This window comes from Penicillium hispanicum (genome assembly GCF_028827665.1).
Source record: "Penicillium hispanicum strain IBT 35686 chromosome Unknown utg000006l_segment0_segment0, whole genome shotgun sequence".
Lineage (NCBI taxonomy): Eukaryota > Fungi > Ascomycota > Eurotiomycetes > Eurotiales > Aspergillaceae > Penicillium > Penicillium hispanicum.
In genome coordinates, this window is record NW_026623198.1 from 3,652,110 (window position 1) to 3,672,416 (window position 20,307).

Sequence of the window (20,307 nt, forward strand, 5' to 3'; positions counted from 1 at the left end):
GCTGTCAGAATCGGGTCCGACGAAGATGATCACCGTGAGGGCGTTCTGGTGCGAACGCTTGGCCGGTTGGGGTTGGCTGAGGAGAGGAGAGGGTGAAGCGCTGGAATTCCCCGGATGGTTAGGATGAGAGAATGCGAGAGTGGAAGCTTCTCGGGGTACGATTCTTCACCGATCGACCCCATTACACGATGTTGGTAAACATACATCATCGCTGTTCGCAATGTGACAGAATGAGTGTTCCGGAGGCAAATGGTGAAAGTACGATGGTAAGGGGAAGGAATGCGCGGGTGTTTCGACTTCCGCGTTTCGCCTCTCTTCCTTTCTCCACGCCGGAACGATGCTGCAACTACGAGGATCTCTCAGAACTCTCGCCACCAATTCTGTGGCGTGAACTCCCAGGAGCCGCACTGGTAAAGAATGCACAACACTTCCTTGAGGAAATGAAGAGAGCCCAGTGGCCACGCAGCCGACCATCGTGCTGGAAAGCGAAATGGACTAGTCGTGCGTGCTCCAACCAGCATCGGTTCCCTCAATTCGGGTCTCAACTGACGCGTGATAGATCAGAAACCTCCCAAAGCTCCCCTGAATTCAGACGCAGGTCCGACTCGCCGGTGCGGTTCCCAACACCCGTCCCAGTTCGGACCCGTCGCCCGCCGTTGAGGCGCAACGCCAGCGCTCTCTTCAACCCCGGGCATTGGAACCGCTTGTTCTCCCCGACATGCACTGTCAATTGTCCAGCAGTTGATGCAGATTGCACATTCCAATCATGCCCGATGACGAGGGTGGGTGCTGGGATGATTTGTCATTAGGGCGTTGGGGGAGTTGGGTTGGGAAGACGAGCATCTAGAGCCCTATGGACGACGATCCATGCCCCCGCCAACCTGGACAGCGCAGTGCATGGAGCGGAGAACGGCTGAAGAACTGGAATTCGCGATGCTACTGTACGCTCTCTCCCCCGGGGACGATGGGGCCCGTTCATCGAAGATCGCGGCCCGCACAGACCAGAGTGGTAAACGTCTGACCTGTCGCGACAAGCGGATGAGACCGATCCAACTCCGTCCCCACTGGGTCTTGCTCTCAGACATCTGTGATATCCGTGTACAGGGACGGTGCTGTCTTCTCAGGGAGATCTCTATCCCAGGTGCCGGCATCCTCCCATCCTCACTTCGAGCCAGGCCATTGTCTCACGTCCATCCTAGACAGCGCCAAAGGAACAACAGAAGTGTGGGGCGACGATCTCCCCGTCGCAGACGCACAACGAACGGCCAAATGGGACAGCGCACAGGCGATGATCGACGCCCCGGGCGATCGAGCATGAGAAATCCCAGCCCACCGTCGAGCTGCATGTCACCTCAGGTTTAGACTCTACTCACATTGCGCGGGACGCAAGAGGTACAGCCGCGCATTCCAGCCAACGCCGCCGCAGATTGGCCTAGAGGATATCCGATGGCTCGACCTGCAGGAAAAAAACCAAATAATCCTCAAAATGCAAAATGCAAAATCCAAAATCGCAAATCCCAAAATAAAAATACATCAGCAAAAGTCAGGGATGGGGCAATCCACTGCGTCGATCCAGGCCCCGATCTCGTCCAGGAACAAGCTTCTTCAGTCCTGAACGCCCCCCAATAGACCAAGTATAAACCTCCAAGACACTCCCTGCCATCCCCAATCCACTTCCTATCTCGCTTGTCTCGACCTTGACAGACTCCTTGCTGCTTCACCCTTCTTATATCCCCTCCATCCTCCCTCTTTTCCCCTCCTCCCCCCCCCCCCCCCTGCGGTCCACTCAATCTATCTGAGACCCAGCCTCTCCTACTCCCCCCAGTCTGCATTGTACAACCACACCCGTTCGATTTACCCCGGATTCACCAGGGAAACAAGGTAGCGCGTCGAAGGAGAGGTTTCGGAGCCCACACCCTGCGCGGCGTCCCTGTTACCCGCCTCTTCACCGGAAACCCGCGAGGCTACACGCCCACTGGTCGCCCCGAAGACCCGCGAGCCGATCCCAGCCCTGATCCAGCCGTGTGAGAGCGTCCCCGCGGCCATCTCGAATCACATAGTGTGCATTCCTGGCCTTGCTTAGGGTTCTCAGGCACGCGACGCGCTGTGAATCGTGCTGGCTCTGATCCGAGTCATGGCGTATAGCTGTAAGTCCGATCTCCACCCGGGATTCTATGCTGGACCGATTTGTTTATTTCTGCTCGTTTGTCCCCTCCATTCCCTTCTTTCCCCCAACTCTCGACATTCTTTCCCTCGTGTATCCTTCGCTTGTCCTCGTTCCTTCCGACCTTCGTTGTGCTTCTGGTCCTTTCCTTTTCGCCACCCGGTGGCCTCCTTCGTTGGCCCATCGTTTCATCCCGTCCTTGTCTTGTGTCTTATACTTTCCCGTACACTCGCTGCATTATCCCCTTTCCACAGACCTTGTGGACTAAACCGTTCTTGCCTACCAGGTGATTCCGTTGTCGACCCTGTCGCCCCTCGAGACCTCAAAGTTGAAGACGTCGGAGACATGAGAGCACAGGGCCAACAGATTTCAGACCGTCTGACTGTTGAGGTTGACTGCCACTCCTTGGGCCCCAGTGAATGCCCTTCAATGACCTCGAGTTTCTCTCCTTTGGAATCACCTACCCCAACCCCGACCAGTCTTTACAGCCAGAACGCGTTGGCGTCACCCAGTTGGCACGAGGCTGGACAGTATCACAGTCTCCCCATGGAGCGCCGGACCTCCGCGACGCCATTGCGCAGCGCCTTCAGAATGGCAGATTTTAGTTCCAACGAGAATATGGGAATGCCCTGCGGTCCCATCGATCGTCAGGAGCAAATGCCCCTCTCTGAATATTTGCCCGGCTACGACGACAATGTCGACCAGTTCTGGATCCCCCAGGATGTCCCCAAGACCTTCGAACAACCTACCTTTCCTTACCAGGCGCCAATGTCACAATACCACCACATGGGTCGCAATAACTACTATCGCGCCCAGCCCGCCTCCTATCTTCCTGAGTCGGCCTCCAACCCATGCCTGTCACGGCCGATGTTCAACCAGCCGGACCGACTGCCGAACTCGGCCTCCATGACCAACATGGTGCATTGGATGCCCAACGACTCCATGGCCCCTCAAACGATCACTCCCGCCCAGGCTTTCCCTCAGCCTATCACTCCCGTGACTCCCCCTCCATCTTCCTACTCGGAGTTCCCTGCCAACATCCACGGCTTTAAGACCCACACGCCTTCCACTCCTGTTGGATCAGTCTCGCTCGGTACTTCTTCTGGCACTGATACCCCGATGAGCCGCGCTTCTGGACATGACTACACCGACGACTACCCTATCTCACCAGTGTACCGGGACGGTATGATGCGCACCCACCGCCAGCCCTCCCGCAAGTCTTCCAAGAAGCAACTGGTCCGATCTAACCTCAGCTTGGAAAACTTGCCCCCAATCATCAAGCAGGTACAGTTCAAGTGCAAGGAGCCCGGTTGCAAGGGGCGGTTCAAGAGACAAGAACATCTCAAGCGTCACATGAAGAGCCATTCCAAGGAGAAGCCCCATGTCTGTTGGGTTCCTGGCTGCCACCGGGCCTTCTCTCGCAGTGACAACCTCAATGCCCATTACACCAAGACCCACAGCAAGCGTGGTGGTCGCAACCGCTACGTTGCCACCCTCGATGAGGCGAGCCCAGATTACGATCCCGACTTCCGTGGCCAGCTGACTCCTGATGGACGACCCATCTATGGCTCCAAACTAGAGGACCCCATGATGGATTGTGGTGACCTCAGCGTCGATGGCTGGGATGACTAAATTTATCTCCCATCGCGATCACCACAAACCGAAAAGAACAAAAGCAAGAACTATCTCGTCGAACACCGAGCGCCACCACACAAAACTCGCCGACCTTGGTCCCAACCGGACCCGAATATTGATACCCCATTGTTGGAGGATCGGCTGCTATACATAGTGGTATAGGCATCACTCGGCCGCCCCCGGCTGGTCGAGCGTTGTACATGTCTCCCGGGCCAGTATTGGAGACCTCTCTGTCATTATTTCCTTTTCTTTCTCGTTTCTATTGCATAATCTGTCCGGTGTGAAAGGGCTTAGGGGGGCACTCTGAATTCAGGCGTTTGCATATTTTGCCGTGCATGCTCGCCGGTTGGGGTAATCATTTGGGAGAAATCGGGGATGATCCTGTACAATCAGTTCAAAGCGCCTTTTTTTTGTTGTGTTTTCCCTATTGTCGATTGCGTGTACCACCAAAGATCCCCTTGTGGCATAATCTATACAAACAAAACCCGACCAATACCAAAACCTGAGATGTCATTCTTGCAACGCTCCACCCGCCCGCTCCTGCAATCCTCAATCCACTTCGCCTCCACCCCACCACTCAGTCCACCACACCTTGGCCTTGCATCCTAGCATCTCTCTCCCAATCACTCTGTTGCGGCCGTGCACTGTGATGATCCAAGACAAATATCGTCTGGTCTTGATAGCCACAGCATCTCCGGTCGAATTGTCAGTCTGAATCCATGGTTCCTGACGTTGGAACACCTGAGAATGTTACACATCACAACCAAGTCCAATCCTTATGCTTCCAGACGGGCGAACCCTTTCGATCCGCGGTCTCCCCATCAGATCTATCTGCCCCCGTACTGTGGATCGCATTACTCATCGCTGTAACCCATTGCGAATCGGGTTTGCGCTGAGCGTGCGGCGCAATGCAAGAGCCGCCAAGGTTCTCTTTGGTCGCTTCTCGTCGATCTAGCCGACTGCCGTCACTCCATGCTCTCGCAGGCCTTTGTCCACATACCAGTCCCAAGGGGCTGGTCCCCCTATTAGCCATTCGCTGTTCCAGCCGCTTTCGTGTCGTCATCTCTGACTGAAACCTGTCTGATCATCCCTCGGCAATGTGTACATCTTTTACCTCCTCGTTCCCTCGTTTCGGCATGGGCATGGAATGCACACCGACACCAGACCTATGCAGACAGCATCTCCCCGATACCAAGCGGAGATCAAATCTCCTTGAATTTCCACTATCAGCAATCCGAGACTGCAGTGCGGACCTCCACCCATGGTCTTTTTTGTGGCGCAGAAAACATGTGGAGTCAACCGTACTCCCCCGAAATGGCTACCTACATGATTCCTGTGACACACAAGAGGGTAAATACATGCATCGTCTGCCAAGGATTCCGGAACGTCGCTCGGATTCCCTTGCCCAAGAGCAGCGCACGCTATTTCCGCTGGGTGTTGGCTGTGCGCCTCGAATCCCATCGGCGCCAGATCGGGCCTGCTGCGTCTCATTCCCAGTGCTCTGGGTGTGCAACTTGTACCCCGGCACAGAGTGTATGGTTTTCGTTCGAACACTCCTCTAATCAAACCTACGCCCTATTGGAGGAACTGTCTTCTCGGGCGGGCTAATGGGTCTGACTTTTTCTCCTGATCCTCGGTGCATATGAACCGTAACGTCTCCAGGCTACACCCTGAATGTCCACGACGAAAAGCGTACCTACGATACGCCCATGTCAATCCCCAAACCATGTCCACCAGTGCCCAGACCGCATTGACCTACTCCGCTTTTATTTTCGCTCTCCCTTGACCTCTGGGATCCCAGCTTCCAACCTTTCCATTTGAAATCACTGGGTCCACTCTGCATCACCCAACTTGTGTGGGATTTGGAAGTTTCAACCGTTTTGCCTGCTTTAGTCCATCGTTACACCACGTTAGGCACGTCCTTTGTAACCCTACGGCGAGAGGTACTTTTGGCGTGCCGACCGGTAGAAGTATAAGCTCGCGCTCATTGCTTTTTTTTTTTTTTACTCTCGCGTTCTATTCTAAGCACCCGCTCGGAAGCGCCGTCCGCCCGCGCTATTGATGTGATTTCTTTTTCTACTGGATCCCCAGACCTTCACATTTGTCATTGTAGTCCCTCGAGGCCCTACTATACTCGTCCCCGGGATTACTGTTGCATTGAAGCAACAGAAAGATATTTGTGTTCTTGCTACATCATCCCCACATCATTGATGTCTTGGTGAATTGGAAAGTACCATTTGAGCCAGGTATGGCGGCTCTTCACTCCGTTGGAGCGCTTCCCAACGTACCACGCAGGCTCGAAAGTACACCTCGACGTTCCCCATGGTCACTTCAGCATTCCTGAGCAAAGCCGACCAGTTGGCTGCCGCGTGTTGCGCTGGCATGTCTGTGCAGCAGCGTCGGCACTGGGCCCCTCGACCGTGTCATGCACTGCAATCTTGACCGGGGTGTTCTTTCACTTCATTGAAAAGAGAGAAAAAATAAAACCATCTTGTTGCTCGAGTCCTTTGCCAAAAAGAGTAGGCATTTGCACTGAATGCAACATCCGAGTTGTCGAATGGTGAATGTCTGCTGCATGGCCTTGATGGCTGTGCGTGTGGCGGCATGCATTGGAATGTGATATTCGACTTTTGAGAAGGTCGTCTGTTCATCCAGTCGGTCTGGGCCTGGGGGAGAATTGTTGGGATCGCAGGGACAGATGCAACGTCTGCTACAATGGGTTTAGAGTTGTGAGTTGGGAGGTGCGTTGTTCATAATGGAAAGTGAATATGGATGCTTTGCGATGCGCGGTGTCGTGGGGGATGCTGCGATTGCCATCCCTCGCTTCGGCGACGGGCATCTCTGCATTTTATACACTGGTACTTGAATGCCGAGCAGAGCGCAGATTGGGATTTGGGATTGTGTTCACTCTATGCTCTGCGCGATTTTCGAACGTGCAAAGATGTAGGTGTCGATGCAGCTGGAGTCGGTGTAGTTCTGTGGGCTCCCGGGTCGATAGCGGTGAATTGATGATCTGGCACTCCAAGGCAGCAGGCGTCTTCTGCTTGACTTTGGTGCTCGATCAACACGATCGTGCAGTGATCGATGGCTTCCAGCGTGTCTGCATTATCTCAGGATCAAATCAGGAAATCCCTGGAGCGTGGATCTCTAGCTATACGCTTATCTAGGTCTAGAGCCTCCCGATAACGATGCAATGAGAATGAAAGTCCAATCTCAAGAATACAATCCTTACCATGGCTAATGTCAGGGTTTTGGTAAGAGATTAATTCTTTCTCGAGAGCATAATGCCTGGTGTAATCATATTATGAATTCTGATCAACATGGATACCCCTATGTCCATGACCTGTCCCTATAGTAAACATTCATGGTTCGATGCCAGATTGACTAAGCTACATGTAGTTGATATGCTCAGACGCAAACACGTACAAGTTACTTCATGAAGGACTTTGTCGAACCCTCCTCATTGCGCATCTCTCCAGCCTTTGAATAAACATGTACTCTAAGACCTGTAGAGAATAGTTTTTAGCTGTTCATCAATTTTAATGGCAGGATGCCTGAGAATTCGGGCAGGCCCCGGCGCTGTATAGATAGCTCTCAGATCAGAGAATGGAAGATTCTCTCTTTTTCTCCCTCTAGTGCACTTATTTCCTTCGTATCTGCCTCCTTTCTAGATTCGTCTGTTCTTTCTTCTTCTTCTTCTTCGGCGGGATAGACTAGATCTTGCACTCGATACGAGTCGTCCACGCCATCAGGATTCCCTAGCAGAATGACGGGAGAGCCTGACAGGAAAAGAGCGTTATGGTCTTCGCAATTCTCGTTGTGGCTGGACTTTGCTGGTTTATGATGAATTTTTGTGCCGAGGTCATCTGCGTTGAACACTACTGGTGAGATATCGAATATGTCCTTTGTTGACAGCATGCACAATCGGTGCTATGATACAGAGGACATGGATCTACACTTCCATGTTTCCTTGATGCGCCAATAGGTACTGTGACAGACGCTTTATGGTTTACTTACTAGATCCCCAGTTGGAGAAATAAGCACGATCCCTCTGATATCAGAAAGGTGGCTCTCCTGGTTGGGATGCCTGCACCGACCACTCCAAGGAGCGTGGACGTTGCCTTTTCTTAAGTAAATTTTTCCTGGAGAGCAAAAATCTGTAGTATAATTTAGGATATATTTATCTATTTAAATAAAGTACGTGAAGAGGCCTTTCCTTCTATTGTTGGTTCCAATGATGCTTGGCTGGAATTACTTTTGGGCTGATATACTAACTTCTTATTTAGAAAAAATCTTCGAACAGCAATGAAGAGGAAGACCAAGTGGTTAAAACTTGGAAAATTCCTACCTCTTAGGAGGATTTTTTCTTATTAGTTTTTCATTAGATTCTCATGTAGATTCTTATTTAGTGTTATCAATCAAATTAATGAATACTCTATTAATCTGTATTAGCTAATTTATATATTTATATGCCCACTGTACGCTACTTGAAGGTTGAAAGGCCCAAAAGTTACTGTAGAAAAGGCATAGTAAGCCGTAAAGGCTGACAGGGTTGCCATGTATAACACGCCGGGCTTGCCGGGGGATTCGAGATTCAGCATATAGTCAATGTCCAGTCATTATGACCATTGAGTGGCTCAATAGTTCTTTCCATGCAGAATCTGAATCATACCAATGCAATACTGCCAAGCTGCAATGGCGTTACCTCCGAAAGGTAGGTTTGGTCAGTCAAGCAGATACCCAGCGACAGGCATCCCCGATCTCCCAGCAAGGAAGTCTCTGGGTGTTGATGCTGCGTAGATGACCGCGACCCCTGCAGCAAACACCCAAGCAGGTAAAGGCCTATAGACAAACGACCTGCATTGATCCCGCTGTTGTCGCTCCAAGCATTGTGGCCCCCTGGGGCATGACGATAGACTGGCATTCTATACGCCCCGTTGGCAAACCCCCCGAATTAGACCCTTGAGCGCTATCAGTGTTGTCCGTGAGCATCAGGTACTCTCAGGTGGATTGGTATACTCACTCAAAGCCCTGCATGGATAGTGCCGATGACAAGACCAGGTTGTCAAATCCATACATCCGCTCACCCAGATTCCTATACAGACAGGGGAAACCTGGGGTATTTGGGTACCAGCCATGACTGCGCTCGGCATGATGCGAGCAGCCCGGACTTTTCCCCGGAGCTTTCGTCGGAGGCCGCAATGGCTCACAGCTGCGGTAGTTCAAAGGCGTGATGGTTGGAGTGGGATTCGACGTACAGTACGATCAGAGTCCTCCATGCGGGAACATCCATGGATTGAATCACGCGACGCAATAGTCTTAAAGTATAGACCGGGCTGGACAAGATTGTTTGCATTTTTGACAAATCCACAGTATTTCCAGTCCCGACCAAAAGCCCCCTAAAACCCATGGGGTAAATCGACAGAACTCCTGTACAAAATGGTATCGAATCGAATCCGTTGACACCGCCGGCAAAGAAAAGACAACCGTTCCCAAATAGTACAAAATCACAAGAAAGGCAAATAAATACAAACCTCATGTCAAGGCTTTCCATGGACGCCGACCTCTTGATCTCCACGACCTGGTCCCTGTACACCCATCCAACTAGAAACGAAAAGAAAAGAAAAGAAAAGAACCAAATTCCCAATTCACCGACACGTGTGCGGCAAAATAAGAAAGGGCATGGAGAACTCTCAGCCTCACATCCCTCTATTCCCTTCGTAGATGCCGTCCATTTAGATCGTCCCCAAATTTCCAGAGCAAAAATATTATGTGTCGAGGGTCGACTAGTTGCCCATTCCATTGTGCATCATGTTTTGTTGCTGCATCTGCTGGGCCTGCATAGCAGCCTGGGTCGCCCTCTGCTGCTGGGCAGCTTCGCGTTCTCGTCGCATAATGTCTTGAACCCATGTCTTGGCGCTTTTCTCCAAACCAGCCCCATACTGCTGAGCAACCTGGGGCGGGTACTGGTTCGGCGGTCCGTATTGACTCAAGCACCGTTGCGACATCTCGTGTCGTAGGTGGAGCAGGCGTTGCTGATAAAGTCGGTTGTATCGCGCTGCCATGTTGTTCTGCATGTTATTTTGCATGTTGTTAGGCATCTGTCCACCGTTGGCCTGAGCAGCAGCCATCATCAATTGCTGTTGCTGCTGTTGTTGAGGCGTCATCTGCTGGGGACTGTGATGCTGAGGGGTGGGTTGACCCTGAGCCATTGGGCCTTGCTGTTGTTGCTTGACCATCTGCATCTGAGCAAATTGGGCACGCATGAGCTGTGTTTGGTAGGCTTGCTGACTATGCTGCGGTATTTTCTGCATATTCTGGTGGTTTTGCTGCTGCTGTAACATCTGCTGCTGGTGGATGTTCTGTTGAGCATGCGCATTAGCCTGGAGCTGTGCGATCTGCTGTGGCGTAAATTGGTTCTGTCCCATTTGTCCCTGCTGGGCCAGCAGCTGTTGTCGTTGTTGCTGTTGCTGAAGAAACATTTGCTGCTGCGGGGTGAGGCCCATTCCGTTATTCATCTGCGGCGTGCTTGCGATAGCCTGGTTCATCATCGGAGTCTGGGACATAGTCGAGTGGTTCGGGCTACCATGGCCCATACGCTGAGTTGGGGTGACATTGCGCATGATCGGCGTAGCGTGCGACATCGCTGGAGTTCCCTGTGTCATCTGAGGGGTTCCATGTCGGCTTGGTCCTTGTTGACTTCTCGAGGCTGCCATTGGATGGCTGATGACGTTGGGGTGTGTATGCTGCATGGATGATGGAGGTCGTGGTGGGCTTCCCGATTGCTGGGATGCACTAATACTCATCGGAACAGCCTGTGTTGCCATAGTGTTACCAACCAGGGGTGAAGAAGTGGCGTGAGGAGTTTGGTTGCGTACAACAGGAGAAGATTGCTGCCCTTGGCTGACACCATTGGCCTGGGCCCTAACATGTCGATTCTGCTGGGCGGCAATTTGGGCTTGTGCCTGCTGGGCGGCAAGCTGCTGTCTTCGCGCTTCTTCTTTGGCGTGTTCCTCAGCTTGACGCTGCTCAATTGCCCGGCGTCGCTCCCTCTCCTGCTCCTGCTGTTGCCTTTTGGCTAGTTCTTGCTTCAACTTCATCTCGTGTTCACGCTTGGCTTTCTCTTCAAGCTGCATCCTGATCGTCTCCAGTGTCTTGAAGCGTGAGAAGCGAGGCTCAAATGGTGCTACGCCCGCCGCATCATCCACAGCAGCAGCCTTTGAGCCAACTCCACCCCCCGATGCGGTAGGCTCGAGGCGCTCGTCCATGATGAGCATAAATCTCTCTTCCTCGGCGGCGAGGGCCTCGTCCGCAGCGAGTTCGGCCACGGTTCTCTTGCGGCGTTTGGGTGAGGGTGGTGGATCGCTGTGAAGTGGGCTCTCCATAAACTTCAGCAAGTCCTGCGAAGCGGCGAAACTATCCACAGGGTCCAGGTAAAGAGGAGGAGCCAGAGCCCGAACAATCAGCGATTCACATTCGGGGAGATCTTGGGGGTCAACTAGTGTCTTTTGTCTTTTTGCTGGACGATCAGCCTGAGGGCCTGCAGCGGCCGGAGACTGAGGCACAACAGATGATGATTGAGTGCGAGGCAACTGGCTCGAGGTCAATGGCTTGGCAACTTTGGGGTCAGGGGTGGTCACAAGCAGAGTCAATTCAGCCTGCAAAACACGAGCTGTTGGATGAAGCACAGTGGTGAAGACCTTGGGCTTAGGTGCGACATTTTTGTGTCCTGGTCCAAGTCCCTGAGCTTGAGACCCAGTCTCACCATTGTCCTGCTTCTCGGATTGATTTTGGCCAGAAGCTGAAGTGTCAGCGGGTTTGGAGCTTTGAAGATCATGGGTGAGTTGATTTTGCTTCGGATAAGGAACGAATGCTGATGGCGTAACGTGCTCATTGTAGTTATGTAAGGAAAAGGGAGTGTTGTTCTCGTTAGATGGCGATGCTGAGTTCTTCCTGGCTTGCGCTGACACAGATTTGTGATCCACCACACGAACAATGAGGCAACCTTGACATTTCGTTAGCATATAAATCGGCCCAATAATCGCATATACTAAGATATACCTTCATAGAAGCGCACGCCAGCGCGAAGAAGCTCTTCAATCAAGTCATGCGGGATGGTTCCAGCACGGATGTGTTCAATGATGACCTTCATCTCTGAATTGTATGGAAAACTTCCATCTTGCTGCTCGAACCGAAAATGTGTGGGGTGAAGGTGCACAATGAGAGACGGGGGGGATTTAGAGTACTTCTTAAGGATGTAGGACGTGGTTTTGACTGTATTCGGGATTGAAGGACACAGTCAGTAATCATTGATTGCATCGCGCAGAGGTAATGGAGGAAAGAGCTCAGTAGGTGCCTTACCATATGGCTCCGGGCATCTTTTCGAGACCTGATTGTCATTTCCCATCATGGCGGTCCGTGTTACCGGACGACCCATGCGCGAGGTTTGCTCACTGGGTCGTTGCCCTTGGGGTCGCGTCCGGAGGGGCCCTTTCGGGGCATTCGCCACATTGACCACACCATTTGTTAGGCTGGAGCCAGAGCCAGTGGTATTGCTCCCGGGAAGACGTTTGGAGGTGATTGATGGGGAAGAGGAGGGTTGTTGTGGCTTGACTCCGTTGACCCCAGGTTGGCTGAAAGGTGGGGGCGGCCGTTTCATTTTCGGGGCATGAGAGGTAGGCTTGGAGATTGCAGTTGCCATGATGATGATACCAACTGCGCGACAGTGTTGAAGTCGGAACTTAAGAATGCGATTTACCGGGAAGCCGAGTCGACGATGCTAGTTGAAAGCCGGGGTCCGAGAAAGAATGGGATGACCGATGCGCGAGACATGTGGAGATCGGTCGGTCGGCCCTGGTCACCAACGCGGCAAAGACGAAGGGGGGGTGGTGAGAGTAGTCAGAGAAAATTATGAAAAGAGAGCGAAGGCGTCCATCAACCGATGTCGCGGAGTGAAGGGGTCCAGGGAAGCGCTGGAGGGCGGAGGTCGTGCAGAGGGAGGTGATGATGCCAAGCCGCGGGCGAGACGTGACGCTGTCACATGACATACGCATCGGGATTAGTGGGTCGGTCCCTATTAGGAAATTCACCATCTACAACATTCACTCAGGATCCTGGTCCGTTCCAATCTACAATTGGACCCAAAATGAATGATCATAGCAATGTATTTGCATTATAAAACCTATCAGCCTCGAGCGTGCACACTGGGGCGGGTGACCGAATGCGACACTGCGCCGCCTGTTGGATAGAGATGACCAGTCCGAGGCTGAATGATACCAACTCGCACAACATGACACCTAAGTGTGAGAAATCAGGGGAATCGGGGGGTGAATAATCATCAAAGAGGGAAGAAAAACGGCAGGTATAGACATGCAAAATGAACAAATATCAACATCAACTCGTCTACGTCGTGGCGGACAGGTCAGTCATCTAGTCCAAGCCACGAACTCGGCGTCGCCAATCATCACCAACGCGAAGGACATCCACCACATCAATGCGTTTTCCAATGCCCGTGGTGCCTTCCTTTTGCCACCATCGTTCCCCCTTGTCAGCAAGAGCTGATTCGTCGTCGCTATCAATGAGACCGCCGCGGCCGCCCTCGTCACCAACGACAACAATGACCTGGCGAACCCAGCCAGAGATGTGCTGAACAGCATCACCATCATTCCCAGTAAGAGACTCTTGAACATAGACTAGTTCTGGAGCCAAGTGACGCACAAGATGTACATAACCAGTCGCGGTGTTGAATGGCATGATCATGCTCTCCTTTTCGACGAGAGCTTGAGCCTGGGTGTAGAGTGTCCGGAAGAAAGAACCCATGCCTTCAAACTCATCCTCCTGACGGGGCTCCACAGCAGTCAAGTCACCACCGGTCAGCTCGCCAGAAGAAGCGGCTTCCTCTGGGGCGATGTTGGAGTATGATGAGGCAATTGACTGAGTGGTGCGAGAGGAGCTTCCCTGGCCAATGGCATGCTTCAGGCCGGGAGCATAGATCAACACGAAAATTCGTGAAGTGTCCAAGTCAACGTGTTCGGGAAGGTGAGATAGAATGGACTGTGGTTATCAGCAAAGGGGTGCTCAGTCAGATCTGGATTTTAGGGGTCTTTACGGCATGTTCGGAAGCAAATTCATCGGAGTCTGTCGGCGAGAGAGAGGACACAACAATGGCCACAGTCTTCTTCTTCTTATCGAAAGGTTGTTGACCTAGCGCACGGCTTGGAAGTGCACCACTCATAGTTGGCGGCGCATCGGTAGCCTGTTGGTTGCGCTCGTTCGCCCTGATCTGTGCTTCTTCAGACCATCTTGAGTGGTCCTCAAAGTCACCTCGGTCTTCTTCCCGGATCGATGTGAGCGCACCACCAACATATGCGCCAGCAGCAGTAACGCCAGCGACGACTCTACGGCTTGCGCCATCGAAGATCTGTTGCGGGCTTGGTGTCCGGCGCAAAGCACCCTGCATGCGGGCCATGAGACTGGGATCGTATCGATTGTCGCCGGGCGCCATATCTACTCCTGTGCTTCTCGCATATTCCCCCGCAGCATAGGCAGGGGGAGGGAAGTCCCCTCCAACAGGGCCAGGAGCGGTGGGCGGGTAGTGGCCATCTCCTTCATCGGGGGGTAGATCGTTCTCGTCGTCTTCGTCGCGTTCACTCCAGATCCATGCTGCAATGCTGATTGTCGCAACTCCAACGGTAAGAGCCAAAGGGATCCAGTATCCCATGGCAGTTCGCCTGCCCGTGTTGCTGAAGCCCATGCCGGCTCCACCGCGACGGCGGCGAGGGTCCTGGGGGTAAGACATTGCGATGGCGAGATATGTTATTTAGAGAAATCGCATTTAGAAATCAATTGCGGTCGCAATAAGCTGCCAGTCACATTTCACTCCTCCTGCGCGCGAAAGAGAGGGAGGTAGAGAAGATGTGAGTGGGAGAGACGACCTCGACCTCGGGGCACGGCAACATGTGGCTGGTGAGCCTAGTAACCGCGGTGTTTACAGCGCTTTGCACTGTTTGGCCCCTATAAATCTGGAGGCGGGTCGCTGACTCATTTGCTATCGGCACGTGAGACTTTTTTTCAAGCGGGAAGCATCAAGACACAAAGACCAGTTCCGAACCCCAGCAGTTTTGGAGCATTGAAGTCAACTTCCGGGCTTCGTATAGGGGTATTCAGCCTCTCAGACTTATCCGAGGAAGCTATTGGAGCTCCTTGTCCGCGCATTCGGCGATCAGCTTTTTCGCGACCCCTCCATCCCACCTCTATCTGCGTCGCGGGGCTCGATCATTGTTACGATTCACGATGCCTGGCATTCTCCCCGTCCCGGCGACGGGATTTCAGGCACTCATACTTTGTGGACCGGGTATATCTCTCTCGACGTTCTCAAGCAACCCAGAGGAATGGTAAATCGCCAGGCTCTTTGTTGCGATTTAACTAAGCTAACGATCATGTAGCCCGAAATGCTTGCTTCCGGTAGCCAATCGACCGCAGGTCTATTATGCTATAGACTGGCTGAGGAGATCTGGTGTTTCAGGTACCATTCCAGCGTCCATTGACCGTCTGAACTGGATTAACCCACCTATCTATCAGACATCACACTGGTTACCCCTCCGTCCGCTCTCGCCCCTCTGCAAGCCGCTCTTAAACAGAACCCTTATTTGACATCCCTCCCTACACCCTCTCCCTCGATCGTGACGAGCCAATCACTAGAAATGACCATGGGAACGGCGGAGGTTCTTCGCCTACCGGAGGTACAAGCATGCATTAAAGCCGACTTCATTGTTCTGCCCTGTGACTTGGTCTGTGAAATACCCGGTGAATCCCTCCTTGAGGCATGGATGGTTAGTCAGGGCGCCCTCGGTGGAAGCTCTACTAGTCATAATGCTCAGGGTCCAACTTCCGGACTAGGTGGAGAACAAGGAGGCCGCCGCGGCGGTCTGAGCGTGTATTATCAAACCCAAGGCCGAGAGGAAAGTGTCAAAGGTGAGGCTACAGATTTTGTGGCCATTGCGCCGCTTGAGAAGGACGAGGCGCCGGTAGTATCACATCCTTTGAACGGACCGGCGACTCTGCGCTTCGGTCTGTCCAAACTTGGTGAGTATAAAAACATCAAGGTGAGATGGCGACTTCAAGCTGATTTTCTCTAGTCCTCAGTGCACCCATGGATACTATCAAAGAGAAGATGGAGCAGGATAAAGGTTTCCTCGTGCGCCATTCTCTCGTGGAGAAACATGCGCAGGTAAAGTTCTTGACACAATATCGGGATGCACACATCTATGTCTTCCCGTACTGGGTCAAGGATCTAGCACGCAACCAAGAAAAGTTCCAATCCATTAGTGAAGACTTGATTGGCTTCTGGGCCAAGTCGGAATGGCAGGAAGGCTTGGGTGAGAAGCTGGGAATCAACAAGATCTTGCAGGAGAGCCACGCTGCGGATGAGAACCGGAGTCTCGACGGCGAATCTCTTGAGGATGAGATTGACCTCAAGGGCATGAGCACTACTAAAGCCGGGTCAAATATGTCCAGCATTGGGCCATTACATGCCGACGATTCGGAATCGCCTGTCTATGCATCTCGTGTCAAGGTCCCCGAGTCGGGGCCTACGAACAAACCTAGTCAGGTTCCACCAATGCTTGCATATGTGCAGAGGGGATCAGCACCCTTTGTTCGACGCGTTGATAGTTCCGCTATGCTATTGTCTACATCTTTACGTCTTGCCAAACTAGAGTCCGTGGAAGAGGCTGGTTCGGCTGCCTCGCCACTCGCACACAATCACAAGGTCGCGCATCCCGAAGGCGTTGCTCAACGCTGCACCGTCACCAAGACCGACTGTCTCTTGGACCGCAATGTGACTGTGGAGGAAAAGTGTGTTATTAAAGAGAGCGTCATTGGCAGCAACTGTCACATCTCCAGTGGTGCACGACTTACGCGCTGTTTGGTCATGGATGGCGCGGTCATCGGTGAGCGGTGTCAACTCACCGGCTGCATTGTGGGAAAGCGCAGCAACATCGGTCGCGAATCCATCATGAAAGACTGCGAGATCCAGCACGGGAATGTGATACCCGAAGAGACTGACGCCAAGAACGAGAAGTTCATGGTCTTCGAGGGTCTCGATGAAGACGAGGATGGTATGGATGTATCAGGGGACTTTGAGGAGAACCAAGGTGACCTGGGATTTTAAGATCTCGTTCAACTTACACCGTTATGTTTTTATTTGATGGGATAGACTTTCATGGCTCGAAAATGATACAGCGGATTACGTTCAAACTACGCCAGATGTTCTCTCACCTCGAGGATAGACATCTCGCTAACCGCCCACCCTCAAGGTGATACTCAGCCCTGCAGAACCGTCTACGGGCCTGATGGAAATCGAGCTCACCTCACCCACAAAGCAACCACAATGTATCGCAGTGCACACTCCCCATATCATTGGAACTGCCGGTGGGATTAGCAACAGGCCCAGATCGACGCAGCTTAGGGCACCTCGTCCCCGTGCCATGCACAGTAGTGCATTATCCCACCTCGCGTACCGTGCCACCTGGCTGCACCGTCATCAAACGGCACGTCCAATCGCGATGTTGTGAAACTGCGATTCTATGCGGGTGCGGTGACTGTAGCGACATGTGACGAATGACCTCCGGTCTGACCAGCACTGCGCTGCAGTCGTGGTGGTTGGCTGCTAGGAGGTTAAGCCCTAAGGATTAGCGTTGCAGCGTGGCTCACTCCACAGCCATATAGCTTAACCCTGGCCTCGAACTCCCCGCGCATGATCCTGGTCGAGGTGAGATCCAATCTGGACTGAGCCGGCTGGACTGCACCAGCCGATCACAATATAGAGTAATGGGAGTGAGTTTATGTATTCTCGCAACTGTCGTGCCACTGCCTTTTACGTGGTTTGGTCGCGTTGGGCTTCATCAGCTGGATGCTCCCATGCTCTATTGGCCTTGAGACGACGAAGGTATGACGGGAGTCAATCTTCGGATCTGACTCTCCTCCGTCACCACGGAGGGGACGGAAGATGCGCATCCGTAAGAGCACAGCATCTGGCGCTCTGGTCAGTTGAAGAGCTTGGGCTGGGCGCTCGGAGCAGTTGCTTTCTCAGTCTCTTCCACGGGTCGTGTAAGTACTTGGCAGTGGAGATCACCGTGAGAAAAAGCGACGGGTGTTGTTAGTAGTGGGTCAACGACGGTATCATTCTATCGTATGATCATCGGCCGACGCCCGAGAACGAGAGCGCTCGGGTTTGCAGAAAGTTCCCAGGTTCGCAGTGTTTCGCCCCGCGTTTTTCTGGGTCCGTGTTGGGAAGGAAATGAGAGTTCTTCTGGGAATTTGACCGTGGTGAAGGACGCATCCGTTTGATTGGATCGAGTCGGAGATTAAAAACCGCGCCTGAGATATCCTTCATTAAAGCCAAACAGTTTTGCAGTCGGGAAATTAACGTCCAGAGATCAGCCCCGGGATAGGGCAAAAGTGGACAATCCCTCAGGAATCGACAGTCTGCCCTTGCGAAATGTGTGAACAGCTTGTTAAAATGTAATCTGGTCGCTGATACGCACGGGGCCCGCGACCGGAGCATGAGGCGCGCTCAACGGGCGGTGGGATCATCGCAATGCCTCCACATGGGTGCTTTCCCCAGACGTCGGCTAGGGGATGAACTGAATTGATTGGGCTAGTTGAATACCGCAGACTGTGCGCTTGGCATTTCTAGACGATCCGGGGGGGGGGGGGGGTGCCCCTTGTACTTGACCACCGACAGGGCCGGGGTCAAATAGAGTGATTGGGCGCTTTTAGAGGACCCTCGAAGCATATTCCGGGATGCGATACACTTCTGCATGAGAGCTGTATTAATCAGTTCTTGCCTAGGTGGGACATTGACGCGATGCCTCTTGGGGCAGTCAAACGCGGCACGGGCAGAGGAACCATGGAAGCGCACAATAAATATCCGATAAGTGATAGACGATAATCCGGCAATCCGGCGGCTTCCTTCTCCCTCGAGTTGGTCTTGCCCGCCTTCAAATGCCTTGAACCGCGTCACCGCAGCCAAGGGCGCCCATGGGCCAGGGCAGCAATGCAAAAGAGACCGCATCCACGGGCGAGATATCGAGGATCATGGCGTGCGGCCTACGAAGGATGATTTGCGGTTTCGCCCCTCTTGCGCTAAATTGCTGGGCGGGAACAAGATCGGTGCCAGTCCGCATGCAGGAGGAGCTAATGCAACAAGCCCAGCGGGGACCGTGGAATGGTGGCATGGTGGAATTGAATGGAGAACCAGTGGCCATTAAGTGTTGAGGGCCGATGGCCCCCTTCTGGGACAGAGCCGTGGAATCCCGGCGGATTCTGGGCGATGGAATCAGTCCATCATGCAGAAAGGATGAAGATAACTACCGGGACGAAGGAGTCGCCAGCAATGAATTTCGACTCACTTTAAGATGGGCGTGTTGGGGCACCATGTCGATCACACGGGAGGAGAAGGCAAGAAAGAATGCGGATCGCCGTGGGTTGTGTCGGTGGAGCGCGGAGATGGAGATAAGAGCATCGCGCGGTACCGAGTGCTAGCATCTGCGTGCACATCTTCATTGTATGTACCGCTCTCTCATGCACGAACGCCCCCGTCAACGACGATGCAATCTCACCCAAACACAATGTGCGATAACGTCATCTGCTCCTAGTCGAACTCGAAAAGTCTCCACGAACCCACCAACCACAAGCCACAGCCTCGTCAACGCACCATCCACCGCTGATTGACTTCATGCGTCCCGAGAAAGCTCTCCTGACTCCCGTTCAGCCTCATCCGCAATGCACACTGCCGTGTCCCCTTTCTCCCCATGGCTGGATCGAGAATGCCAGTCCGGGCTGTGGTGATACTCTGCAGTTGCAGAGTCTGTGATCATACCGATCCCACGAGGGCCACTCGCGATGGGAACTCCGCTTATCGTGCTCCGTCGACGTCCAGCGCAGATGACATTGCCCGTCAAACTCGACCATGTCCACACTAAATATGTACATCCGGACTTCCATGCATCCCAAAAAAAGCACGTGTGGTGCACGGAGCCGCCTAATGTTTCGCCGAACGCCTGTGGATTCGTTGCAGCCGTGGAGAAAAACGCCGTCGAGGGATAGCGTTGCACCTACGGGCAACTAGTGCGTCTTCGCCAATCGCGGGAGGCCTCTCTGCGACGATGATCATACACCACTGGGTGAAAAGACAAGGGGAGAAAAAAAAATGGGTTCGTAATCGAGTGTCTCTGCCGAGAGAATTGAGGCACACTCGCATCTCCCAGGTACCATTGGAAGGCCGCAAGGTACGCCGTGCATGGGGCAGAGAGGTGCCTGTACCGTACGTTCCGGTGGGGGATTTCGGGCCTGACAGAAGCTAAACACTTTCCACGAAGGAGGGTTAGGGAAGTAATATGAGTATCCCGACACTAGTTTAGGGGGTTTAGGGGGCTCCACTTTAATGCGTGTGTTCAATGTGTCTGCGATAGGAACCATGATCCATCTGAGGATGCAGAGATACG

The 20,307-nt window shown here is 53.0% G+C and overlaps 5 protein-coding genes across 5 annotated transcripts; 3 read left to right on the plus strand and 2 right to left on the minus strand.

The window, feature by feature from the left end:
- Window positions 1-230: 230 nt before the first annotated feature.
- On the plus strand, window positions 231-1,318 carry N7459_007711 (uncharacterized protein; the record flags this gene model as incomplete). The annotated part of the gene is made up of 4 exons (XM_056946879.1): window positions 231-501; window positions 560-611; window positions 810-941; window positions 1,105-1,318. 4 exons carry the CDS (start codon window positions 231-233, stop codon window positions 1,316-1,318), a joined length of 669 nt encoding a protein of 222 aa, XP_056798878.1.
- An 816-nt stretch (window positions 1,319-2,134) lies between these two features.
- brlA (C2H2 type transcription factor BrlA) lies at window positions 2,135-3,796 on the plus strand (the record flags this gene model as incomplete). The annotated part of the gene is made up of 2 exons (XM_056946880.1): window positions 2,135-2,147; window positions 2,451-3,796. 2 exons carry the CDS (start codon window positions 2,135-2,137, stop codon window positions 3,794-3,796), a joined length of 1,359 nt encoding a protein of 452 aa, XP_056798879.1.
- A 5,789-nt stretch (window positions 3,797-9,585) lies between these two features.
- Window positions 9,586-12,500, minus strand: N7459_007713 (uncharacterized protein; the record flags this gene model as incomplete). The annotated part of the gene is made up of 2 exons (XM_056946881.1): window positions 9,586-11,804; window positions 12,161-12,500. The coding sequence occupies 2 exons, from the start codon at window positions 12,498-12,500 to the stop codon at window positions 9,586-9,588; spliced, it is 2,559 nt and encodes an 852-aa protein (XP_056798880.1).
- A 728-nt stretch (window positions 12,501-13,228) lies between these two features.
- On the minus strand, window positions 13,229-14,597 carry N7459_007714 (uncharacterized protein; the record flags this gene model as incomplete). Its single annotated transcript, XM_056946882.1, has 2 exons — window positions 13,229-13,852; window positions 13,908-14,597. 2 exons carry the CDS (start codon window positions 14,595-14,597, stop codon window positions 13,229-13,231), a joined length of 1,314 nt encoding a protein of 437 aa, XP_056798881.1.
- Window positions 14,598-15,091: 494 nt separating this feature from the next.
- N7459_007715 (translation initiation factor eIF2B subunit gamma) lies at window positions 15,092-16,970 on the plus strand (the record flags this gene model as incomplete). Its single annotated transcript, XM_056946883.1, has 4 exons — window positions 15,092-15,192; window positions 15,244-15,323; window positions 15,380-15,883; window positions 15,937-16,970. 4 exons carry the CDS (start codon window positions 15,092-15,094, stop codon window positions 16,968-16,970), a joined length of 1,719 nt encoding a protein of 572 aa, XP_056798882.1.
- Between the last annotated feature and the right edge of the window lie 3,337 nt (window positions 16,971-20,307).